Genomic DNA, 26701 nt, shown 5'->3' with positions numbered 1-26701 from the left:
TAGGGCAGAAGAATGAGGAATTAACGTTTTTTAATAACAACTGAAAACAGAGAGCAAACAGAGAGAGAAGGAACAAATGACTGACTTACTAACAAGAAAATAATCCACTGACAGAAACAACAATACAGTACTTGTTAAAAACATCAATTTAAAAAAAACAACCAAAAAATGGTCACAGCTACAGCAGCTGATTTGACGTTAGCACAGGAAACCATCATTATCAATGCTGACTTTGTAAAATCTAAGAAAAACTCTGCAGAGGTAGAGTTCAGTGCCCAAAGGCTATGACACAAAACCAGACACCACAGGCTTGAGGCTATCTGGAGTAAACGTTCCACCTCAGAGTGCACAGAGTCAGAGGGACAGTTTGTACTTGTGACAGCAACTGCAGTCATGTTACTTTCCTGAAGACACATTCTACACTTTATTTTCCACTTCTTCAAATCACCATGAAAAAAAAAAATTATAAAAAAATAAATCCTCACACCTTTTCATAATACTTTATGTGCAAGTGGGCTGAGTAAGAGCAATGTGCCGCACGTGATCGTCCTTCAGTTCTGTCCCTTCTCACAGCTTCTGCTCAGAGTTGGACCTGACCGACTGATCTTCCAGGGGCTCGACAAACAACGTAAGCTAAACCAAAGATGTGGAAGTAGCAGATGAAGTGCACAAAGTAAGTGAGATGCTTGATGAGGTGTACGCCAACCTTCTCTATTTTATGAAGAGGAATGCATTAGAAAGCTTTTTTTGGTTTGTTTTGTTTTTCTTTTCAGACCTTTATGGTCGTGTCTAAAAGTTACAGACATTTAAAAGCATACAGTGATGTAGTGAAGACGAATGTGAGTCCTGTTAAAGGCAAACAACCACAATTAGAAAGTCTATTTTAAAAACATGACTTCACATTTTATTCAACACAGGTATCCTTACAAAACTAGAGTGAATTCAACACAGAGATTCTGTAGGTTTACCTTTACTACATCCCTGTATGTTTTCACAAAGTGATTGGTTGAAAAACAGACATTTTCATTTGATTTATCATTTCCAGTAAACAAAAGAAAAAAGAAAAGAAAACGGAGGGCGCAAAACTGACAATCTCTTGTACAAGGTTAACAAACAGCTTACAACAAAGGGTAGTACATTGGATGAAAATTGTAGTTTGGCAGATCTTTATCACCTTTTCTCTTCACACATGATTTCCATTTCCTTATTCATGTTCACCTTTTCCTAATGCTTACAGCATGTATGTTAAGAAAAAGACTAAACACACCGGGTGTCAGGCAAGAGTTCCCCGTTACGCTTCATTTGTGATAAAGTTTAAAAATAAAATGTCATATTAGAATAAAATTTATTTCCTTCTGAGTCCCTCTTTTAAAATGTAGAAGTTGTTTTGATGAAATATAAAATTACTAACAATATTGTGAATAGAAAATTCATTTAGCATCAAGTTTTAATATCATCTATACTGTACATTTAGAATGAAATTTCTGGATATCTGAACTCCAATTCATTTAGATGAATGACTGGAAATTGCTACCATTACTTAATTTCATCTGTTCGTGAGGCAGACAACAAGTCTGGATGAGAAAATGTGATACGAGTGCTTTGAGTTGTTCATGGAAAAGGCCCATTAAGCACTAGCCTTTTCAGCTAGATCCTATATGCATGTAGCTGGAGCTAACTTTCATGATAAAGCTGCACTAACAGCTCCATACTGGCCTAACAGCCTCTGTCAGCCTTCACAGTTTTCACAGTGCGTTGTAGACCTCATCTGTGAGAGAGATCACTCGGATTAGCTGTTCAACTAAGCAAATCAGTGCAACAACCAAAACAACCAAGGGTTGACATTAGCAGTGCCATCTGCAACTTCCTAACATACTCTTGATTAGAAATGGCTCATTATGATGAGCAAGCAGTGCTTTGTTTAAGGTTTGGAGATCCACAACAATTCTCCTAGTTCAGTTCGGTTGTTACCTCACTTTTCGTTTGGTTTTTGTTTTTTGGCGTCAGAGGCTTGGGTGACCTACACTCTGTACTGTCCTTCAACGCAGTGCACCAGACTCTATCTTGTCAATTAGGGGTTCCATAAGAAACAGGTCATGCCATTGGCAACGAATAATAAAACAAACTTCAACTGTCTTGAATTATGTATATATAATTATGCCTTATGCAGTATGTAAGATATAACTTGGCATTTTCTGCAGTGCAAAAACATTGTAACAAGATATTAAAAATATTCAGTGGTATGTCCCATTTAAATCTTAATACTCTCTTTTCTTATTAAATGATTTGTCATAGGAACAATGAATCACACATATTTACCACACTCCTCATGTACAGTAAAAAGTGATCCAATATAAATATTCTAATATCATCCTGTGTTTTTTTTTTTCGTTTTGTTTTTATCAGTATGACTTACTTCAGTCTACAGATTTGCACACTGGCACTGTATTTACACTGTACAGAGACAATTTAGCAAATGTTTACAATCTATATTTAGTAAGCAGTGTTTGAATCAAATTCTCACTTAATGCTTATTCATTCATTTAGGTTGTCTCCTGAACATCATCAACACAGACAACCCTGAAGAATCACAATTTTAGTGGTTTTGAAATGTTGAGATCCCATTTGTGCTGTTTCTTTGTATAGTAAACTTTTTTGTTCTTTTCCTCCAGCAGAAAGCGAAGAAATGTCCAGCTAGCTTATTACAGGCACCACAGGTCAGGACAGTGGCAGTGAATAAAGAACAACACAAGTTCTACAGTATGTCTCACATTTGTCTCAGTTACCCTTCTCCCAAGTACATGTGCTTTATTGTGTTTAATCACAACAACAAAGCAATGCATGAATATTGCTTTAATGAATAGCTGGATGCTAATGGTGGCTGGATGTAAACTGTTCTGTTACTGCGACTATGTAAAGTGAATTACGCCCTTGAGCAAAACTGTGGACAAGAACTTCAGTGAAATGTCTTATATGTAAATGAATGGTCAGTGATGTTTTGTCATGCAGGGCTGATGATATGAATTTCAGGCCAATGTCACTCAGGCTGCCACTGGAATGTACATGTTTTTCCTTTGTATATTTCTCAATCTGATAGCTGAGGAACCTGCGTGATAAACAACAAAAAAAAAAAACTAACAAAAAAACAAAAACTGAAGATTTTAGCACTGAAAACTTTGATGTGGCTGTAAGCTGTCAAAAAATGTCATGCTTCAGGTAAAGAAAATGACAGATCAGAAGAATAAAATCTGAGGAATGTGCATGGCTTCCTTCAATCAACCAAACAAGCCAGTCGAGTCTCAGAGGGGACTTATGGAACACATTTCACTATTTTTCTTATCCATATAATCTCTCATATTTCCAACTGACCTCTACAACATCATGCTTTTCATTCCAAAACGTTTATTCACACACTTCAGTTTGATTCAACTCAGCTTCGTTTGGTTCAATGCAGGCAGCAGGTCAGACTTTTTTTTATGTACAACAGCCAGACAAGGTCCCATTTGCAAAAGCCAGATCGTGTGAGTGTGTGTACAATATGTGTGTGTGCTCCAGATAAGCCCAACGAGACACAGAAATGCTGCCCACATGATTTTCCTGTTTACCAGGCAGAGACACAGTACATCTGACATGTATTCCTTTGCTCCATGTTGGAGGGTGGCCAGTGTTAGGAAATGATTGCTGGACACCACCGCGTCACCGTCAGGTTATCGGCACTCACTGACCGCTTCTTGGCTAATTTCCTCAAGTCCTTGTATTTGTCGTCACATAACCGTGAGATGGCCTGAAAATGAAAACATACACAAATGAAGTGGAGGTGGCCAGGCCTATGCATTGGTATAGTTTGTGTGAATATGAAAGACAACTTTATCACACAGCAACATCTATACTGCCAAAATACAAATTATCTGGATGTCCTCACTTCACTGTTTTCTAAAGCCTCAAACCACATTTAAATTGGCTTAGATTGAATCAAGCTGTGATTTTTTCCCCCATAGGACCTGGATCTCAAAATCTAAATCTGCTATTCACCTCTAGTTTCTGGGCCTTGTCCCTGCTGAGGGGCTCCAAGGGGAAACTGAGGTTGTTGGCTTCGGCTAGGGAGCGCAGGTCAAAGTAATACTTGGCATAGACGCTGGACGGCACATTGATGTTAAACTGCAGCAGCTCCAGGAACTGACGTTCTAGCTCGTTCCTTAAGTAGAGAGAGAGAGACAAGAGAGTAAGAGAACTGATGAACGAGTGCACAGACTAGCATGATAGAGTGAGAGTGAAGGAGTGCTCATGAGACCATCCTGGTAAATCCGTAACCTCACACATGCAGCAGCTATATGCAGTATTGACGCATAGGCATTAAGTCAATCCTTGGTACAACCACCCATAAACCTTTCCTCATAATGAAAGTGAATTATATCGAAGCTACACTCAGAGCATTATGTGGGAGAAAGGATTATTATTCTACATCCTTAAAATGCTGTTGTCAAGTATTGCCTCCTGCTCAACGGCTCTGTGATCCTTTCTACAGTGTGGCGACGGCTGCTTTCATCCGTATCTTTTTAGTCATGACTGATTCAGTTTAAATTATAACCTGCCAGAAAGGGCGACCCATCTCTTCTTTCTAGGCTTTTCCCCTGCCCCTGAACATTTACAGGCAAACAAGCTAAATATAGCCTTTACTGTAACAAATAATGTCTCTGCTTTTTTATCTAATAGATTCTCATATATTATGTGTGTGTTTGTGTGTCTTTGTGTGTATGTCTGTTTTTTTTACAAACATGTAGAAAGGGGTTTTCAAATGCTACACAGAAATCTCTAAACAAACACCAACCACCAAAACAAGTGGACCACAGTTGCCTGTGTGACTGAGGCTGAATTTGAGGACAAGAATATACAGTCACTGGTGCAGAACAGTGTGAATGCAGCTCAGCTCAGAGCCTATGGTGGTGCCAATACATTTACAGCATTGTGTTTGCAATAATCTAGCAGTGGATTTGAAATGGACACACAGGACAAGGTGCTAGGCACTCAAATTCTGCTTCTTCTTCGTCTGAAGTGCTGGGATCAAGTATTACAGCAGTGCATCTGAGATTAAACCAGTCACCTCATCTCCAGAAAGGACCTTGTTGCCATGTGGACTGTTGACTTTTATGGGTTACATGAAGACTGATGTAAGATATAAGCTGCACAAATCACTCTCTAACAAAGGGTAAACTATGCATTTTTACCCTTGGTCATACTGTTGTTTAGGGTCCACTGTGAGGGCCCTTTTATACTTTTTTGATCCCCTTGGGGAAATTGTTGTTTGGACAGCTGCACTAGATGACAGCGCTACTGTGGGGATTTCGGGGTCTTGCCAAGGACACCTTGACATATAGCCAGGAGAATATATATATATATACATAAGCAAACTGGTTTCTTTTTGAGAAAGCCAAACATGGTGGTTCTGTCAGAAATTTACAGTTCCTGTATGTTAACCCTGCACAGCACAAAATTTAATTTGTTTTTCTAATGTTCTTGGTCTATATAAATACACCGTTTTTTTTGTTGTCAGCGTGTGCTGGAGGGGGGCAGAAGAGAAAGTCGTTGGGTCAGGGTTTCCAGGGTCATGTGGGTCCACACACCTTCTACAATGTCAAAAAGCATAAGGCAGGCCTAAATCTACAGGTCTTTGCAATTTGTGATCAACCAAAAGTTGTAGAAACATCTCAAGTATAGTCAGTGAAAACAGGATGCACCAGAGCTCAATTTTGAGTATTATGATAAAAAGACTGAATATTCACGTACATGTAATTTTTTTTTTGTAAAAATGCTCTAACATAACTACGATAAATGGAAAAAGTTGGAAAGTGGAAAAGTGGAAAAAGTTAAGCGCTGTGAATATTTTATGGATCTACTGTTGCAGCAACTCACATGTCCTCCACAGTGATATCCTTGAGAATTTGGCAGTAGTCAACGTTCCAGACTGCCTGGTCGTCCCAGACCTTGGATGCCAGCAGGATGGCTCCTAACACAATACGCTTCCAGTTGGCGGGACAAATGTCGATCTCAGCGTAGGTCAGGAGCCTCTCCAAATACACCTACAGATATGTCACAAGTCATTGACTTATTTCTACTTCTTATAAAAACCTGAGATTTCTGTGCATTCTTCCCATACATGAAACACAGTAGGAGAACAACAGTAAAACTACATCAGAGCAATGAAATGAGGTATAATCAAATCATTTCTCCATACTGACACATTTCCTTAACACAGCTCATTAATTAGCATAAATCAGTAGTTAGCATGTCCCATCTCACATCTGCTCTGTGCTTTATGTCATAATGCTCTCCCTGCCTACATTTGTCTACCGAGTTGGTTTGCAGCTTTGCTGTTTTGTAGTCTCTTGCTTCCTCCTCCTCCAGGCAAAAACGCCATAACAAGTTGTCAGAGGCTGCTGATACGCAGCTTTCTTGGAGCTTGTTCATAAAACATCCAAGTGGAACAAATCCCTTAGATTTCCGTTTAGATTTACATTCACTTTTTTACAAAACCCTTTTGAAACCAATCCTTGTAGCTAATATAAGTAATTTTTCCAACAACAACTAAATCAATAACATGCACTACAGACTGAACAGTAATCTCAATTCAGACTACCATACAGTAGCTTACAAAAAATGCTAAACCATAGGTTTCTACCTGTAATATCTAAAGCACTTAAAGAATGTGATCTAAGAAGCAGTTGTGTGCACACCATGACAGTGGTTCTGGGAGGGGTCATGGAGGGCGACTGAGTGACACCTAGACACAACATAGTATGGGAGATGTAATTTCTAATTTCACAAAGTGATCCAGAGAAATCAGTCACTAATGGACATTTTAAAATCACCTTACTACCTCAAATCAAAACTGACATCTCAGTAAAAAATCTGGTTTGCAGAGATTCAGTATTGTTTATAGTGGAATTTACACTGGTGATTGTATATGAATCGGCACGATAAAACTTTCATTATTGTTTCACTTAATAACATTAATTGAATCTGAGAACACATTGGGGAAGTAAATGGTCATCTGCCATTTCAATACTATATTTTTCCAGCAGAACACAGTGCTCTCAGAGTGCAGGTCTACTTGTGCTTCCTAATTTCTAAATGTAGAATGGAAGGCAGAGTCTTACGCTATCAATTTCCTCTCCTGTGGAACCAGCTGCCAGTTCAGGTTGGGGAGACAGACACCATCTCTACATTTAAAACTAGGCTTAAAACTTTCCTTTTTGATAAAAGTTATAGTTAGAGTTGGTTCAGGTCACACTGAAACATCTCTTAGTTATGCTGGTATAGATCAGTCTGCTTGGGAACCTCCCTTAGACACGGAGCTCCTCTACTCTCTGCACTTATATGCCACTAATTTTGTTAACTATGTGTCTTCTTTTTTCCCCCTAATTGTGCTTCCTCCTCTCTATCTCTCACTTTTTGTACTTTTTGTAGGTTTCCTCAGCCTTGGAGCTGTATATTTCCAGAGTCCAGTTACTGGCCCTACCAACCGGCCCAGTGTTTTCGCTGCTTGTTGTTGTTTTTTGTTGCCTGCTGTTCTTTTTTCTCTCCTCTTTCCACTCACCCCAACCGGTTGAGGCTGATGGCCTCCCATTCTGAGCCTGGTTCTGCTGGAGGTTTCTTCCCTTACAGGGAGTTTTTCCTCTTCTCAAGTGGGATTGTTGGGTGTTATACATAATTCTGTATTGTTATATTATGTAAGGTGTTAAACCTTACACTGTACATCAAGTGCCTTGACGTTTGTTGTGATTTGGTGCTACATAAACAAACTGAATTGAATTGAATACCATTACCATTTCATTAGCAGACACACAGTAAATTTCATTAGCAGACACACAGTATATACTCTGAATTAGCCAGGGGCTGTTTTCTCTACCCTCATTGATGTAAATGAGCGCACATTAACTGTATGGCCCATTTCCCCAATGGCCATACAGCTAAATTAACACCGTCCAGGTTGGTGTATTAAAACCGCTGCCAAATGAGTGTAATGGTACCTTGTGCTTTGTGCAGAGGGGCAACATGAAGGCAGAGGTTGTACATAAAAAATGAAAACATTCTTTCATTCTTCACTGCAGGCTGGTTGCCAGCTAGCACACCTCAGGTGACCAATTGAACACGTCATGCTGTGTTAGGCTTTGTGCCTGCAGGCAATGCTAACCTATCTCTGTTGTACCCCATAAGCCTTTCAACAGACAGCACACAGTTTATGCACTCATCTGGCAATAGGCAAAATAAGTACAACTGAGAAGCCAGCAGTGCTCAACAACCAGCTTCAACCCAATGTCACTAATAAGGTAGCAGACAGATCAACTGTTGAAACTAATCTGAAATGAACATTGAAATGAAAATTTTTAGCTCAGAATTAGGCTAATTTCTGAAACATAGGGTCTAGACTAGATTCAAAACCATAATTCTAACATCTCTTATTCATAACAATGGTAAAGCAGCAAGCTTTGATATGAATTTTATAATACATACACAAATAAAAACAATTGTGAACACATTACCGATTGGTACTTTTTTTCCTTCTATATTTGGTATGTTAATTAATGCCTTATATTATGTGAGCAGTTTGCTAGTTTTTTGGCTGTAGTATCTAAGGGGGTGAATACAATACATTTTGCCCACAGCCCTAGTTGTTGATACATTACATTTTGCTTCAGAAATACAATGATCATTTTAAATGAGTAATATAGGTGGTGTACAAATTGTTTTCCCAAGTTTTCTTTTAGATATTGATTTGAAACAGTTTAGTTAAAATAAAAAGGAATCAGATGGCTGTACAATACTGTATGTCAATCACAAAGGCACACCCACCCACCTATATATGCAGTTCACACATTTGTGCATCTGTCAGGACATATAGTATCCCAATACCAGACAATTAGGCCACTCATATTAAAGCTAAACCCATGCTTCACAGTCACATGTGTCAGAGTGACAAAGAAGGGAAAGAAAAAATATTTGGTCAGCTAAGTAGCAGAGGGAGTTGTTAATCAGTTTCAGCTGCAACAGATGAACTAGAGGGGCAACAATGAGGCAACACCCTGGTTTTACAGGTGGAGGCCACTAACATTTTTCTCTCATCTTTTCTGACCTTTTTTTTTTTTTTTTTTTAATTTTACTAGTTTTGCATTTGGCTAGGGTCAGTTTCACTACTGGTAGCATGAGGCGATACCTGAACACTACAAAGGTTGAACAGGCAGTCTAATTCCTCTAGGATGTCACATCAGTACGTGCCATTGTCATAAGGTTTGCCATTGTCTCCCAGCACAGTTCTCACAGAGAAGATTCCCGGAGACAGCCAGTTACTCTAGGAGAGCTGGACAAGGCCGTAGAAAGTCCTAAACCCATAAACAGGACCGGTATCTGCTCCTTTGTGCAAGTAGGCACAAGATGAGCACTGTCAGAGCACTACAAAATGACCTCCAGCAGGCCAGTGGTGTGAATGTCTCTAACCAAATTATCAGAAACAGACTTCATGAGGGTGGAATGAAGGCCAGACGTCCTCTTGTTGGCCCTGTGGAGCTCGATTGGCATTTGCCATAGAACACTAGAATTGTCAGATCTCCCACTGGACCACTGTGCATTTTTAAAGATGAGAGCAGGTTCACTCTGAACACATGTGCCAGACGTGAAATGTCTGGAGAAGCTGTGGAGAACGTTATGCTGCCTGTTACATCATTTAGCATGACCTGTTTGGTTGTGGGTCAGTGATGGTCTGGGGAGGCATATCAATTGAGGGACACAAAGACCTCTACAGGCTAGACAACAGCACCCTGAGTGCCATTAGGTATCGGGATGAAATCCTTGGACCCACTCCTAGTGACAACTATGCCCGGCCTCATGTGGTGAGAGTATGCTGGCAGTTCCTGGAGGATGAAGGAATTGATACCATTGGTCCATCCAATGCTACCCCTGGGCATCATCCGTCATTTAACTAGGAGCATGTCCCAAAGTTGTCAGGTATGCATGTAGGCCAGACAAAGTACAGAGTACCATTTTGAGTTGCTGGAATTAAATTTCAGTTAAATTAAACCTGATGCATAATTATTCCACTTTGATTTTCAGGGTGTCTTTGAATTCAGCCCTCTGTAGGTTGATAATTTTTATTTCCATCAAACAATGTGGCATCACTTCATTTTCAACACATCACCCAGTCCATATCAGTATGAATACCCAGCAGGATTTTTTTCCATATTGAAATCTGATTCAAAGTGTTTCTTTCATTTTTTTGAAGAGTATATTTGCTACAGGCACAGACACACTCTGCCAATTTTGAAAAAAATACCTAAACTTGCCTCAAGTCAAGTCAGTTGTTGAAACCTCCAATGCTTCACTCTTTCCTGTAAAAATCATATTTTCAGTATTTGGGGATATACAGTATTTAGCACTTATAGTACTAATCATTTAAGAGAAATAAACAAACTATGTAAGGATGAACATAAAAAGATATAAGTACATGGCAGTAGGACCGAAAGTAAGGGTCGAAAAACAAATAATGAAGCAACACTCCCTCCTAGTGTCAGCACTGAAAGACAATCACACACAGACGCATATACTCATACGCTCACCAATGTGACAATTGCACACTCAGCTGTGAGCTGTGCAGCACTGAACAGCGTCCTGACGAATCTGTAGATCTGCTTCTGCTCAGGGTCATGTTTGTCATAATCAGCAGGAACCTCTGATTTCTACAATGGACAAAACATCAAATTAAATAATTCAAAAACACTTTGCTTAGATTTTATATGACTCCTTAATAAGTCGAATTACAAGCAGCTAGTAAAAGCTTTTGATTATAAGTATAAGCTTCCAATAGAGTGCTTTGCATGATGACATTTTTGGTTTAAAAAGAACAAAAATTGAACTGAAAATCCATACTTACTGAGAGTGGATGCAGTTTTTCATCAAAAATGTCTAACGACATTCTTCCATCAACGTCTCTGGAATAACAAGCACAGAGAAAGAACTGAAATAATAAAAAAGGGAGGGACTGAAACACTGGACACTACTTCTTTTTGACCAAAGAAACTCCACATTTTAAAAAACATCCTCCAAAGTAATAATGTGGTTCAATAATGGTAAATGGTCTGCACTTATATAACGCTTTTCTACCTAACTGGTACTCAAAGTGCTTTACACTGAATCTTATTCACCCATTCACTCTCACACACACACAAACACTCACACAGACTCACACACTGATGGCATCTGACTCAACAGGGGCAACTTGGGGTTCAGTATCTTGCCAAAAACACTTTGACATGTGACATGGCAGCTGGGAATCAAACCACTCATCCTATGATTGGCAGGCAACTGCTTTACCTGTTGAGTCACAGCCACCCCATAATGTGTTTTAATGGCACAACAATGAAGGTTTGTGGCACAGAGGACTTAGGTGAATAACGTTCTGGATTTAGAGACATTACGGTGAGCTGCAATATACTTTACAACAAGTTTTAGTCTCTGTAATTGATGCTTTGAAACTGGCCTCATACTTCAAAAAGCCAAGTCTGCATGTGACAGTAACAGAGATGAAGAGAACATGAAGAGAGTCATGCTGGTCATACAGCAGGATGTTCACTTGAACAGCAATCTGCATCGACACCCTGCAGGAGATGTCAGTCTCATGTTTCCATGTCAAAACAAAATCGTAACATAAAATACATCTCAGTAAAAAGGCAAACAATCTTTGTGATGATGATGATGATATAATAAAAAGAATTTTAGTTTCTTGATGTTGAATCTAAATTGAGTCAGATGGGTGTTTCTGACGGGTCTGAAGCAGGTCAACCAGTCACTAGTCAATTTTTGAGCATAAAAAAAGCTTGTTCCTGCTACTACTAAGCATAAATGTCCTCCCCTTGGAAAACCTTGTATCCAGGTAAATGTCTTTACATACTTCAAATAGATCACATTTCTTCTTCACAGAAAATTGCCCAGTTCATTGACGCTTCATATGTGACAGTCTTAAAATGTCACTAAACCATTTTTATGCCAAGGTTTGGCTTGGTTTTCTAACCTAAATGACTGAATGAAAAACATGACCATACCTGTTCTTTATGTGGTAGTATATGGCGAGGGCTACGCTGTGAGGACGAAAAAGCAAAACACATTTCAACTAAAAAACAGTACTATAAGACACAAACAGAAGATTCGAACACTTCTCCTCATTGTTGATGTAATTAAATATTAAACAAAAGGTTATTTCAGCTATGAACTTACCATTTGATGGTGTATTTGAGATTGGGCTGACTGACAGTGCTGTCATCAAGAAATATAGTAGAGCATGAGCTGTACTTCCGTCTCACTGTACCCAGATGATGCTGGAAATCACAAACAAATGCACATAGACAGACACACATTAGTCTCTGTGCATCAGTCTCTACCTGTGTGATACTAGGACAAGTCAAAAGGCCTGTTAAAAAGCTACAGAAAGAAGTGGGCAATTCTTTGTTCCTCGGTGTCAGTGTTCGATATGACTGCATGCTTGGATGATACTGTATTAATGGTGGAGTGGCCTTCCTTTCCTAAAAGACTAAAACTCTATTCATATGAGAGGCATTTGCTGATTTAAATATGTATATAATAGTTTAATAGAGGTCAGTTTCACCAAATGTATGTTCAGAATAAGAAGAAATAAATTTCAAAATAAGCACACAGTTCCATCACTAAAAATAACACATTTTGAGGGAACCACTCCACCATTTTATACAGTTATGTTCCAAAGAGTACTCATTTTGAAACATGGCTGTACATCAAAATAATGACATTACTTCACCTGGTACGATTCTTTAAGACTGCTAAATAAATAGAGCTAAGACAATCATTTAGGTTTGAAGAAGGCAGAACAATGAGAAAAAGGTTGGTCATTCTAAGAACTTTACCTTATTCTCCGAAATGTGCGTGAACTTGCAAAAACATCAAAACAAAACAAATTACCATTTTCACAATGTTAAATATCACAACCGGTATTGAATATCAAAAACACTTTATGCACTTTCACATTAGGTTTTCCCATCACACTCTTTACAGTGTGTTTTATCTCACTTACATGGTTAATATAAAGGCTCTTCCGTTTCTCTCGAACTGAAAAGAAAAGAGGAGGGACAGGTGTCAGTGCTGTCAGGCAGCTACACACAAATGCACAAACATTTGCTATAGTGCAGCATTGTGAGGACACTCACTGACATAATGCATTCCCTAGCTGCCTTACCCTTACCCTAACCATCACAACTAACTGCCGCACCCTAAACTTTACCCTAACACTAACCAAATCTAATTCTAACCCTAGTCCTAAAACCCAAAACCTGACATAACTTTGGCAGAATGGATTTGTAAAATATACTGCCTGTCCAAAAAAAAAAAGTCACTACCGGAAAAACGTAATCACTTAAACATTTGATAAATCAAATCACAGAAAAACAACAGTAGAAATCACAGCTATGTTTGTGTTTGTATGAAAGCAAGAGCATTTCCACACGCACAATGTGAAGAGGGACTAAACAGCTGTGTAGCCTTAAGAAGGGCAGCTGGAATTTTAGTTGTAAGATCACTGCCCTCTATGTGGGAGACCAAGGTTTGAATTCCATCTGTGGCCTTCCTCCAGTATGGGTCCTTAGGCAAAACCTACTTAAGCTTACCCTGCCTACATTGTATCTCACTTGTAAGTCACTTTGGACAAAAGCGTCTGACAAATGATTAAACGTAAGAAAACCACTTGTCAGTAAGGCTTATCTGAAAAAAAGCTTCAATTTGCTAGGGAAGATAAAGATTAGACTCTGAAACAATGGAAGACTGCCATGTGGTCTTATGAGTCCAGAGCCATCATCTCTAATGTCTACTGTAAAAGCCTGGTTTGTTCTGGGGTTGCTGCAGTTAGTCAGGTATATGTTAAGCAATGTTATGTCCCCAGAGAATGAGGTCTTTGGAATACCTAAATATTTCAAATGACCAGGTTATTCCATTAATGGATTTTTTTCTTCCTTGATGGCACAGACATTTTCCAAAATGACCAGGATTCATCAGGCTCAAATTGTGAAAGAGTGGTTCAGGGGGCATGGCACATAATTTTCACACATAGATTGGCCACCACAGAGTCCAGACTTTAACCCCATTGAGAATCTTTGGGATAAGTGTTGTGACAGCTCACAACGGTCTATTTCATGGGCTGACATGCTCACAGGCACAAATGGACACACACGCACACACAATCACATCAGCAGCTCAGCAGCAATTGCACATAACCTGGTAATAACAGATGATATGGGTAGAGTACAATAACACAATAAAGCTTCATACCATATGAACAACTGAGCCCAAACAAACAATGAGCGGAAAGCTGCCTTCTTACTGAGACTACACACATTCATGCTTACCTCTTTTGTTGGGCACGGCAACTGAAAAACACAAATTCCAAGTTGTGTCTATGTATACTGACACAGATTCACAGTGAGTGTGAGTGACTATAAAAAGACCCATGTTATGTGTGATGTCCTATCTTGACATTTACTGGTATGTACTACATGTGCATTGGAACTGTAGTAGGCATCTTATCAGCACAGTAAAGAATTCATGTACTGCACAATCTGCTCTATATTATTATCTATAATATTATATTATGATATTGATACACATAAATATCTCAATATTGTGTTGTGTCATACAGTATTGACTCTCAAAAACACAACATATTTTTTATTTTACATGCAGAGATTTATGAAAAAACAGTGGTACATTTTGTTATGCGATTATACCCTAGGCCTAGACTGCTACACAGCAGTGTTTTGTATGCTGTGAATATTTTTACTCACAATTTATGCATATGACAATGAGTTCCTTGGTATGCAAATTTCAGAAATGTTTCTAACAATAAAGTAAAATTAAATCAAATCAAATCAAAATAAAATGATGATGCTTAAGTCTCTCTGCATCATAACACCACAGTGTGTCTCAGTAGACCAAAATGCTACTGGAATAAAATAGTCATAGCCTCCTCTCCTCTCCTCTATTCATACCATTGCATACCATTAACTTTATTTCTTCTCTCTCCTGTAGTTGTGCTTCCTCCTCTCTGTCTCTCTCGCTCTCTCTGTACTTTTCTGCAGGTAGCCTCAGCCTTGGAGCTGTATATCTCCAGAGTCCAGTTCACCTGCCGAGTGTTTTTGCTGTTTGTTTGTTGTTTTTTTTGTTTTTTTTTTTGTTGCTCTTTTCTCTCTTTCCTTTTCAGTGACCCCAACCGGTCAAGGCAGATGGCTGCCCACCCTAAGCTTGGTTTTGCTTGAGGTTTCTGCATCTAGAATGTTATCTCTCCACTGTTAAATGGTAAATGGTCTGCACTTATATAGCTCTTTATTACCTAACTGGTACTCAAAGCGCTTTACACTGCATCTCATTCACCCATTCACACACACAAGCACACATTCACCGATGGCAGAGCTGCTATGCAGTATCTGACTCACCGAGGCAATTTGGGGTTCAGTATTTGCCACAAGGACACTTTGGCATGTGACATGGGAACTGGGAATCGAACCACCAATCCTATGATTGGCAACTGCTCTACCTATTGAGTTACAGCCACCCAAGAGCCACAGCCACCCAACTGTTGCCTAATGCTTGCTCAAATTGGGTTGTTATTAAAGGTCCTAAATAGAAAATCACACATTCTATAAGAATCAAATGCACTTCTACTGATATTAAAGCCATAATCACATTATTAGCAAAAGAAAAACTGCTTTTTGACTAAAGTCCATTTGCAAATCCAATTCCACAGGGTAAAACAACCCAATCTTTTTACAGTCATATCATGTTAGGTTGAGACCTAAGAATGAGCCATTGGAAGCACATGTTAATGTTTTTGCTACTGTAGCCATGCACAGAAGTATGCTCCTGTAGGAGCAGGAGCGAGATAAGAGAATATTACAAACAAAAAATGTTAATGGAAACTTGAGCCACAGAGTTACCAAAATTGTTTCCATATTGCCCAGCCCTAGGTAAAAATGAAAATGCCAAAACAATATAGCGAAACTCACCATCAGTTTGTGACTTGCTGAGGAAGATGGTGCTGGCCCGAGGATGATCTGATGGATTGTACTCCATGGGCAAATCTAGGAAATTGGAAATAGGAAAGAAAACATCAGTTCTCACAGCAGATTCATTCAACAGTGATTTTCCACTTGCCATCCATCCATCCATCCATCCATCCATCCATCCATCCATCTTCTTCTGCTTATGTGGGGCTGGGTCGCACGGCAGCAGTCTAAGCAGTGATCCCCAGACTTACCTCTCCCCAGAGACCTCCTCCAGCTCTTCTGGGGGAATGCAGAGGCATTCGCAGGCCAGCTGAGAGACCTAGTCCCTCCAACATTTCCTGGGTTTTCCCCAGAGCCTCCGAAACAAATGCCAAGCCACCTCAGCAGGTAACAATGTTAATGGAACACTGCTTCTCTCTCCTGAGGCACAGAATGGTTTGCCAGAATCTTTTCGAAGCTGACCAATAGTCCTCTGCCATGGCTTTGCTGAGTTCATCCCAGGTCCAAATGCGACTGCCTGGGCTGCAGAACGCTTGACATGCCATTACCCATCAACTGTTTCAGGAGTCCCACAAGCCAACCAGGCCTGGTAAGCCTCCTTCTTCAGCTTGATGACATTCCTTACTTCTAGCATCCACCACCGGGTTCAGGGGTTGCTGCCATGACAGGAACCAGAAGGAGAGACAGCGGACATAGTCCATTCAGACTGAATGTTCCTAATCTCCCTTCGGGATCTGGTTGACGCTCTCTCTGAGGTGAGAGTTGAAAACCCCTCTGACACAATTGAGTATTAGGAACATTAATACTCATCACATTACCAGTGATGAGTATTGATTGTGCTCTTTTGGTCATTTTGACTGGCTGCCCACTTCTTGGTAGTGTATCCACTGTCCTAAAGTGTCTCCATTTGTTTCCATTGTTATTGTTTATGTACAACAATTCACTATCATAGATAAGCTTCTTTTTGCAAGGTATGGCTCACATAAACTAATTAAACTAATCTTCTTTCAGATATGCTAATGCTTGACTCCAATTAGCTTTTTGGAGGTCATTATTCCAAGGATTCACATACTTTTTCCACTAGAACTATGAGGTTTTTCTGGTTGTTCTCAGCAAAGACATAAAAGATCTGTATTTTTACTTGCTACAAATTAGATGAAGATTGGATTACATTTCATGACAAATTAATGCAGAAAACCAAAATTCCCAAAAGTTTAAATACTCTCTTTCTACTGTATCTATCTATCCAGGTGTGTCTGCGCTCTGTGCCACCGGTCAACTCACAAATGGGCTTGTTCATTCTGTCTAGCTGTGACAAAAACCTACCATACTATTTTAACACACTAAGTAACTTATACAACATATGGTATAAGTTAGCTGTGTTCCAAGGTTGGAATTTTTGTTATAAGAAATGTAGAAATTGGAATTTGAGTGGGGTCCACAAAGTGCTCACGTTTTTAGCAATAATTTATTTACATGTTCAATGTGATTAGAGTCAGCAATTCCTTTTACCCAGTCTATGAATAGCTGATTATCAGACCTGTTGGTAGTTGGAGAGCACCCTGGTAGCTGAATGGTTAGTGCACATGTCACATAACCGCAATTTAGTTAGATTCCACCAAGGGAAATTTGTTGTAAGTTGAATCTCTATCAGAGGATGAACTGATAATGTAACCCTCCTAAAACCTCAGTACAAGCTACAGAACGCTAGAATGAAAATACATAGTTACAACTTTACAACGGTAAAGTCACTCTTTGTCTAAAGCTAGGATAAAACTAAACTATAATGCAGTGCACGCGAATCGTGTAGACCCCATCAGCAGCTTCCTGGTTTCTATGATGATCTCAGAAAAAATGGGTCAGAAAGTGCCAATACCCAGTTACAATGATAAAGGGAAAGAGAAACAGCTGCTCTAAGACTGAGAATCGAGACAAGCTGATAGTGAGAAAGAACAGTGCAAAGATAGCAGACAGCAGAAAATGAAGTGATAAGAGTGACATAGAGGGAGAGAAAGAGAAAGGAAATTATAAAATTGAGATAGAAGGGAAAGAAAAAAAGAAATAAAAACATAAAATCAGAGGTGACAATAAAAGGTGAAAAGAAACTGGGAGGGGGGCGAGGCACTACTGGTTACACATGAAAGCCATTGCTATTGTGTGCAAACTCTTTTCAGCTACTGTCCTCTTGTATTGGAGAACCACTTGAAGAGCCTCAAAGGAGACACACTAACACACACACAAACACACACCATGATGTAGGAGGAAATGAAACAGGGTGCTAAATAAAAGATGGAAATGCAGGAAGAAGCAAAGAGCAGTGAAGGGAAAGGAGAGTTAATGATTGTGCACACACTACTCGTCTGGTGACATATCGACAGTCAGTGTACTGATACACAAACATTTGCAACACATCTATCACAAATAACTGCTGAAAGCTAAGCAAAGCACACAAAGTGTGTTTTGTGTGACCTAAAATGTCTCATTGAAAAAGGGCACTAAAACTGTTTAGAAGGAATGGTTGATCGTTGGTTTCTTAATTCCTGATGATTTCTGACATTTTTTTCAAACACAGGAAGCTGACTATCCACAGACCCATGAGGGTGTGTCCCTCTGCACAGCTGTGACCTCTGCTGTGGGTCTACTCTCCCCAGTTTTCTCTCCCCAGGTTGGGGCAGACGAAAGCACCCAACTTCCTGCATTTCAGGAAGCAAAAAGGAAATCAAGTCGAGGGTGGTGGTTACACATTGTTAGAGAAGTAGACTGAACAATGAGTGGAGGGAATAGGTCAGTGTGTGGACATAAGACAGGCATTTTTCATGTTCTAACTATTTACCCTCTTACAGAAACCCATTAGAAAATTGAAGTTCAAATCTAAAACTAGCTGGAAGCTAAAACAGTCACAATCCACAGCTCTTCATCTAATCCTTTTCTTCTGACAAAGGAACACACCCTTTCTCTTATAATGTTAAAGGTTCCATCACAAATAATGTAAATCTATCTACTGAGCACTGTCCAGCCAGATAGCAAAATTATAAATAGAGTATAACAAATAATAAATAAATTAATAAATAACATTAACTTTCTCCGACATTAGCGTCGTACATCCTCCTCTTCTAGTTCTAGTTCTAGTTTTATTTTGTATCACCTCAATAATTTTAGCTTACAAACTTACTATTTGTCAACAAGGACATTCAGTATTTGGATAAAGTAGCCTAGCTCCTAAAAATGTTGTATCAGATTAAGTTAGACTATTTCAACTTGTCATATACAGTATAATGTATATATTTAAGTTTATTGGTATCTGGTTAGGACCTGCCAAATGTTTGAATTTTATCTTATTTTTACATCATGGTTCAACAGTTGAGGTGGCACTTGATCCTGATTTGAAACAAGAAAATCCTAAACCATGCAGCTCAACTAGCTGCAGTCTCCTGTGGAGGAAACCAGTAACCTTTACATTGTTGTTAGTTACATGTAAACAAGAGTATTTGTACTACTGCGGTTAGCTTTTAGCTGGCACTCTGCCTGCCTGACCTCTGAGCCCGTCATGAGGGTGGCTTCAGGTTGCAACATCAGCCCAGACAGGATGCTAATTGGCTGCCCTGCTGAGGTGCCAGCCTGGGGGGATCCAGATGGTGCAGCATGCAAAATATCTGGCTATCAAACAGAACGCCCACACAGTTAAGATGCTGAGCACACAGCACATCTTGTAATAGAGTGTTTGAGAAAAGAGCACAAGATGTAGCTGGTGTTTGAAAATGTGTTCAAAGGAAGACTGTGTAGGTAGGTTGTACACTGAAAGCTATTTTAACTCAGTTCCATGTGTGTGTAATATGCACCCTTAGTATTTTACCAATTCATTTTATGGGGTAAAACCAAGCTGTCTCTCACTTTGTATATCTAAAAGTATCTTGGGTCCTCATGGTGATGGAATAACTTAAGGTCTCGCTCCGTTTGTTTACTGCTCTCCCTTTATCTTACCTTAAATCTCTTCCAGATGCTTTCTGGTGTAAAATTGCCTCTAGAGTGCAGTTTTAGGCAACCAAAGCCTGAAGCCCTATCTGATAGTTGTCACAATGTTAATGCTATGACCACTGCACTAAATGTGATACTGTGAGTTGGCCCTAATATAACACTTACACTTACATACACTCCATGTGTAAGGAAGAAGTAAAGCGAGAAATCAAAATAGGACATCCATTATAATACACTGTTAATGAGAAAGTGTGACAGATGTGTGCATCCTGAATTCACATGTGGAAAGACCTTTTAAAGAACTACAATACATTTCTGTGGTGATGAACTACATTACTGCACCCACCTAGCCCCCAACTCCCACAGTCCATCATAGTGATTTGTTTCAGTGACATTTCCTAGCAGTCTACCTGGCTCCGTGTTCTGATGTGTCAGATGTGGCAAAAACAGACAACATTTAAGCTACAACAGATAGCTGAACTTGGGTGAAGCTGAAAGTAAACAGAACAGGCTGGGAATGTCTCCAAAGAAAGTTGCACAGAAAGCATGTGCAAAGTAGTAGAAGTCCTGTTTTCTGTTTGAAACATCAATGATTAAACATGATTAGCTTAATAATGTTATTGATTCAAATATCCAGTATACTAGCACAATGCTGTGAATGAGGATGTGTGGTGTAACCGTATGAAACAGTGTTAATTGTTAACGATTTACTCATTATTGACTGTTAACACTTCCAACTATTTATTAAGGAAACTGGTTCAAATGTGTCTCTTGATGCAGGTTAAGAATACAATACATTGTTGGAGAAATCAGATAAATAGCTTTTGTTGTCCCATTTAGTTAGAAACTACCTCACTACTTAACAATCATACCATACCGACACTACTATTATACTGTTTACAAAAGATGAGAACCATCTTTTTTAACTGCTCCTTAAGTATAAACATCTTCAGAACACTACAATATTTTAAGAAGCTGGACAAGAAAGCTGAGATCGTGTGCAGGTGGCTCTCTGTGACTTCAAAAATCGTGAAAAGTGCTAGTTACTTTCAGCCTTTGGAGCTTGGAATAGTTGAAAACAGTAAGAATAATTGTGAGACACAGAAACCAGACAGGGATGTGAGAGGTTGAGGAATCCACAGGCAAGGAGGGAGGACTCATTTACTCTGCGCCCAGCTGAGAGGTATACACTAAAGCCACTCTCCCTCCCTCTCCCCTCTCTCATCACTGCATCCTCTGCTTACTGTAACTGGGTAACGTCGTCTTGAAACGATATGAATGGCAGTAGCAGGCCAAAACAGATAGTCGCTCTTGCTTTACTTCCTTTCCATGGCTCGATCAGTGGCTGCCTCTGCCACCTGCTTGCACACTACTTTGTACTATTTACTGCTGAGACTAATTGTGTTTGATGATGCAGGGACGCTTTACAACACAGAACACTGGTGCAAAAATATTTTAATTATTTCAAACACTGCACTACTGATGGGCCAGGAATTCTCTCCAGTGAAGGGTGAATTCATTACGGGAGTATAATAGATACTACAATGCATGACACTTTGCATAAGATTAAAAGCAGGAAAAATGCCACTATTTAGCACACTGAATGCTCACACTCTCACTTTAAAAGTGCAGTGTATGCTTGTATTCCTGTACAATGTGTACAATGTGTGTTTTTTGCCCTTATGGGTAGCCACACAAACATCAGCTAGACCAATGGAAGCTGTTGCAGTATTAACAATGCACCAACCCAGCTGCCTGTTAAATCTAAACCACTGTCTTCCTAGCTCTCTGTAATGTTCATCTGCTGTTAAGCTGTGAAAGGAGCTGTCAATTACAGGAAGGCAATTTGTGCCAAATTCTGTCATACTCTCTGCTAACATGAGCACATAATACATATGCACACGCAACTGTTAGCATGCACACACACACAAGCATTAGCACACAAACATAGCCCTAACTCATCAGAAACTAATAATAGCAATGCACAATGGGGGTGGCTGTGGCTCAATAGGTAGAGCAGTTGACTGCCAATCGCAGGATTGGTGGTTCGATTCCCTGCTGCCACGTCACATGCCAAAGTGTCCTTGGGCAAGACACTGAACCCCTAGTTGCCCCTGGTGAGTCAGGTCAGCTGCATAGCTGACACCATCGGTGTGTGCTTGTGTGTGAATGGGTGAATGAGACACAGTTTAAAGCGCTTTGAGTACCAGCTAGGTAGAAAAGCGCTATATAAGTGCAGACCATTTACCACAATGGCATTTATAAAAGTAAACAAAACCACACATACACACATTTGAATTTATAAAATATATGGCACATGTTATCATCTGCTTACATCTGTGCACAGGTAGAATATTTCACTTAATATACTGTATCTACACATTTTATTCGTCCACTCTAATGACAGCTGTGTCTGGAGGTATTATGTTTTCAGCTTGTCCGTCATTCAACCTATTTTTGTAAACACATTATTTTGAGTAAATTTAAATTAAATTTGACAATTCTCCACTTGGACTTGTAGACAAACTGATTAGAATTATTGTTGTCAAAGGTCAAGGGTACTGTGGTCTCAAAAATGTGAGTTTCAATTAATGCATTGTATCTGGAATACCTTGAAGAGATTTGTTCGAAATGTCGACTCACGGATGGACTGTTAGGAGTTTGTTGATAACTGTAACCACATGCATGTCCCATTCTCGTCAACAATATATTTGGGAAATACCTAGAAAGGACTTAATTCAATCTGGCACGTCCTCTTGATCTCATACATACACTAGAATATGAGTCTCAACAGACAAGCCAGTTGGTGGAGGCACACACCCACAATGCAGTGATTTTAGTTTTAGTTTGTTACATTGTACTAGTTAAGTGGGGATTAAGTACTTCTAAGGATAAAATGCATCTTTAGGGTTCTCTAATTTTAGAAAAAGCTACAAAACTCCCCCAGCAAAATTCTGTCCGCAGGAGTGACGTGTAACTTTACCTATTCCATTTGAATTTTCTCAAACCACAGGCTGTATACTGAAATAAGGCTAATGGCATCACTGTGATCCAGGCAATGCGTTTGAGTTAGAGAGACTGCTGATTGAGCTTGTGATGGCTCACTGACAATCACGAATCTCAACAGACATGAATATTTCAGAGTTTATGTCTATGTTTATCTTGAAATATTTTTTTCTTAGTCTATTGCTGATTAAGACAAACACACAGAAGACAGGTGTTCTTGTTCTTTTAAGATGCAAACTGCAGTTTATAAAAAAATGTTGTAAAAAATACACAAGTGAAAACCAAGGGAGTGTGTACTTCTTATAGGCTCTGTATCTTTATATGGAAATAATACAATTTGTTTGCATTCCTGGTTACATGCTAACTACATTTCATTGCCTTTATACCTTCACTCAGCACAAAGATAATGAAGCAGAATCTAATCTAATCTTATCTTAACCCCAAAAATACCAAATAGTATTAAGTGCCTTGCTCAAGGGCATTTGAAAAACTTGTACAAGCAAACAGACTGCCTTTTGTAAGCTGATTTCTGACTATACTGTTCAAGAGCACTAATGGGAATTTACTGAGACACTTGAACATTGGCATTCACAGATTTTTCTTTTCTCCCCATTTACAAAAACATTTTGACAAGTTGGATGTGGGGTACACACTGTGTAGAGTCAGGTGTCAACATGACAGCTGGTAGTTAAACTTTCTTAATATGAAGCAAAGTCTGGTTTTGAAGCAGGGCTTTCCATCTGTGTTCAACCCACTATCTGTGCTAAATCTCTTAAATGTGCACAGAACTCCCAGCAGAAACTTAGAAGAGTCTATGGAAATAGTTGGTCAGCATATCAGAAAAACAAGACTAAATAAACTTATAGCATATTATCAATACCAATGAGAAACAAATATTATTTTTCCAGCCAATATTTGATACATTGTTTCCAATGTAATAAAATGTGCTTTATGCAGCTGTTAATTTAATTGTAAAATGTGCAACCAAATTAAAGTATGTTGGTCTTTTATTTGTTAGCTTGTTATGTTATGTAGTGTATGTATGACACTGTGTGGAATGTATGACGGAGTAAGGCCAGGAAGACTTTTTTTCCATTCTGCATTTCAAGAATAAGTAATAAGAACTACAAGGTTTAGCATATAAGGTATATGTCTAGAAAATGCCGTGTTGACGAACTCCTGAAATTGTACTTCAGAATACTTCAAATTCATGTAGTGTACTTCTTGTCTGATTTTACCCTTTGGACCCACTCACAGTCCCAATTAATTAATTTTCCCTGTACAATATTAACAATGTGTGCTGTCTTGTGCACTCCAGCAGTTTACTTTTTCTGAACCTGTTTTATGTAAATGTTAAAATGTTGTACAGTTCACCGAAGAGTGAGCATGAGATACCCGTTTTTGGTCTGGATGGAGAGGATAATAGAGACAGTGACAGTGACAGCACCGGTTAAACTATCAAAAAGGGGAAGTCTGACATATTAAGGCAAAGTTAATCATGCTTTGTCAAACACTCAAACACTTAAAACTCGAACTGTATCACTGAACAGTTTTTGAACGGATTTCTCTCTGACCTTCCTGTCTTAGTTCATTAAAATAACATTTCCGTTCCATCGATTAAATACTTTGGGGGGGAGGGGCATCCAAAATGATGTTGTATACTGTAGAGTTCCACATTTCCTATCAGTCAGCTCTGCACATGTTCTTAGGTTTGCTTAGGGATTAAGAAAAAGAGTCAATAATCTTTCTGTTAGCATATGTTTAAAATAATATTTACATGAGCGAGGTTTATGTTCTACAATTTTCAGACATTTTACATTATTTATGTGATGAAAATGTGTTGCTCTATTACTATGTTAATCAAACAAAGTGAGCATATATTGTACTGTACTACATGTTCTTAAATGTGTACACCACAACTCCATCTGCAACAAGTAGACGTTTTCACCTTGTCAGTAATTAAAACGTAATAGTATCATTCACCATATATCTAGGTCAACTTGTCTGGAGGTAATAGTTGGGAGACTCCTGATGCTCATCAACCAGGCATGAATAATCCATGCCTAGATTCCAATTAGCCTGCAAGCAAGTCTCATCAATATGTGTGTGTGTGTGTGTGTGTGTGTGTGTGTGTGTGTGTGTGTGTGTGTGTGTGTGTGTGTGTGTGTGTGTGTGTGTGTGTGCGTGTGTCTAGAAATAACTAACTTTCACACTGATGAGACACAGACAAATTCTGGGCCTGGAGCTATTGCTCATTTACAGATGTGTCTGTTGAATAAAACCCAAAATAGGTGAGAGATCCCTATGTTTTGGCCTCCTTTTTATGTCCCTTCTCAGACTTGACAGGTGGTTTAGGTTTCCCTTTACTTAAAGTTGATATGGAAGCGGCCATACAGCCTGATCAGATTGGACTATATACTGTATGTATAGCTCGGCTGTTTGAATGAGCTTGGACTGACAAGTTGTTCACTCTTCTGACCGCTCAAATGGCAACAAAACTAGTTGTTGTAAGCTAGATACATATAGATGACTAAATGTAATATTTGATCACTTATTCATTTTGCATTCTTCTAACCCTACCCTTTTTATGCAGCATATACATTTTTCATATCAGAAATGCATTTAGACTGAAAAGATGCAAAGCAGAGGTTTAACACAAGCAGTTTGCTGAACTTGGGAATCAATACCAAATTGACATCAGGCCAATTGAAAGAGCCTTCTATACTTGGCAGAAGGCTGCCATAAAACTCTTGAACATGCGACAGTGTACACATCATCCCATTCAGCAGGCTGATCTTTTTGCTATCACATGCTCAATTACATCCAGGGTCACACACATACACACACACACACACACACACACACACACACACACGTCCTCACTTTGTAAAAATGCCCTAAGTACAATGGTTACATGTTTAAATGATGCACTCACTATGATAGCCATACAAACACACACACACAGGATTGCTCTCTGTGCAAATAATACCAAAACAAATAAAACTACAATGACAATGTTATGCTTGTAAGCCTCTTAAGTGAAGGTGTAATTTACATGCATGTCTGTCCATACTCATATTCTAATATGTGTATGCATGAGTCCAAGTGGACAGTTGTGCCAAAACTAAAGAAACTTCCTTAAGGTGTTCTTGTGAAGTCATGTTTACAAGAATGGGACAAATGGATGGATGGACAAACCCAATACATAAAAAACCAGAGCTAGATTATCGTCATCACACTGTTGCTCTGTGAGAGATAATGCCTGAGCATCTATTTTCTCATTGGGTGATAAAACAAAAGATATCTATACCAAAATAACTTTTCCTCAATAGACATGGTTGCTACAGATTCAAGAGAAGTTGATCCATTTTCAGCTACATCAGGTTAGGTTGACACAGCAAGAATGTAGGAGGAGCACATTAGCAAATGTTAGGGCCAGAGCACAGCAGCACATCAGGAGTGGGACCAGGATTAAAGAAAACAATGACAGAAAATGTTAACAAAAACCAAAGCATTCAAGCAGACACAGTGTAAGGATCAAAAGATGAGTAGATTGTTGAAAGGAAGGGTCTGAGGAATTTGATTCGATGCGAATGTATTTTGGCTAATAAAAGTCCAACTATGAAGCACAGAGGTGTGCACCTTCACATTGT

The 26701-nt window shown here is 39.1% G+C and overlaps 1 protein-coding gene across 2 annotated transcripts in view; it reads right to left on the bottom strand.

The window, feature by feature from the left end:
- Positions 1-877: 877 nt before the first annotated feature.
- The window catches only part of ccny (cyclin Y), a 28692-nt gene continuing 2868 nt past the window's right edge, over positions 878-26701 (bottom strand). Inside the window, exons 2-11 of one of the 2 annotated variants that reach the window (XM_026361910.1) lie at positions 16068-16142; positions 13091-13125; positions 12924-12947; positions 12262-12362; positions 12090-12125; positions 10922-10979; positions 10608-10727; positions 5911-6077; positions 4033-4195; positions 878-3784 (exon numbers count right to left, since the gene is read on the bottom strand). In XM_026361910.1, the coding sequence (XP_026217695.1) occupies positions 3668-3784; positions 4033-4195; positions 5911-6077; positions 10608-10727; positions 10922-10979; positions 12090-12125; positions 12262-12362; positions 12924-12947; positions 13091-13125; positions 16068-16142 (896 nt within the window). In that variant the 3' untranslated portion in view covers positions 878-3667. The remainder of the gene's footprint in view (positions 3785-4032; positions 4196-5910; positions 6078-10607; positions 10728-10921; positions 10980-12089; positions 12126-12261; positions 12363-12923; positions 12948-13090; positions 13126-16067; positions 16143-26701) is intronic. The other variant, XM_026361911.1, reaches the window with a different exon arrangement.

Source organism: Anabas testudineus, chromosome 2, assembly GCF_900324465.2.
Source record: "Anabas testudineus chromosome 2, fAnaTes1.2, whole genome shotgun sequence".
NCBI lineage: Eukaryota > Metazoa > Chordata > Actinopteri > Anabantiformes > Anabantidae > Anabas > Anabas testudineus.
Note: the sequence above shows the minus strand (reverse complement) of the source record. Positions and strands in the feature narration are given on the sequence as shown.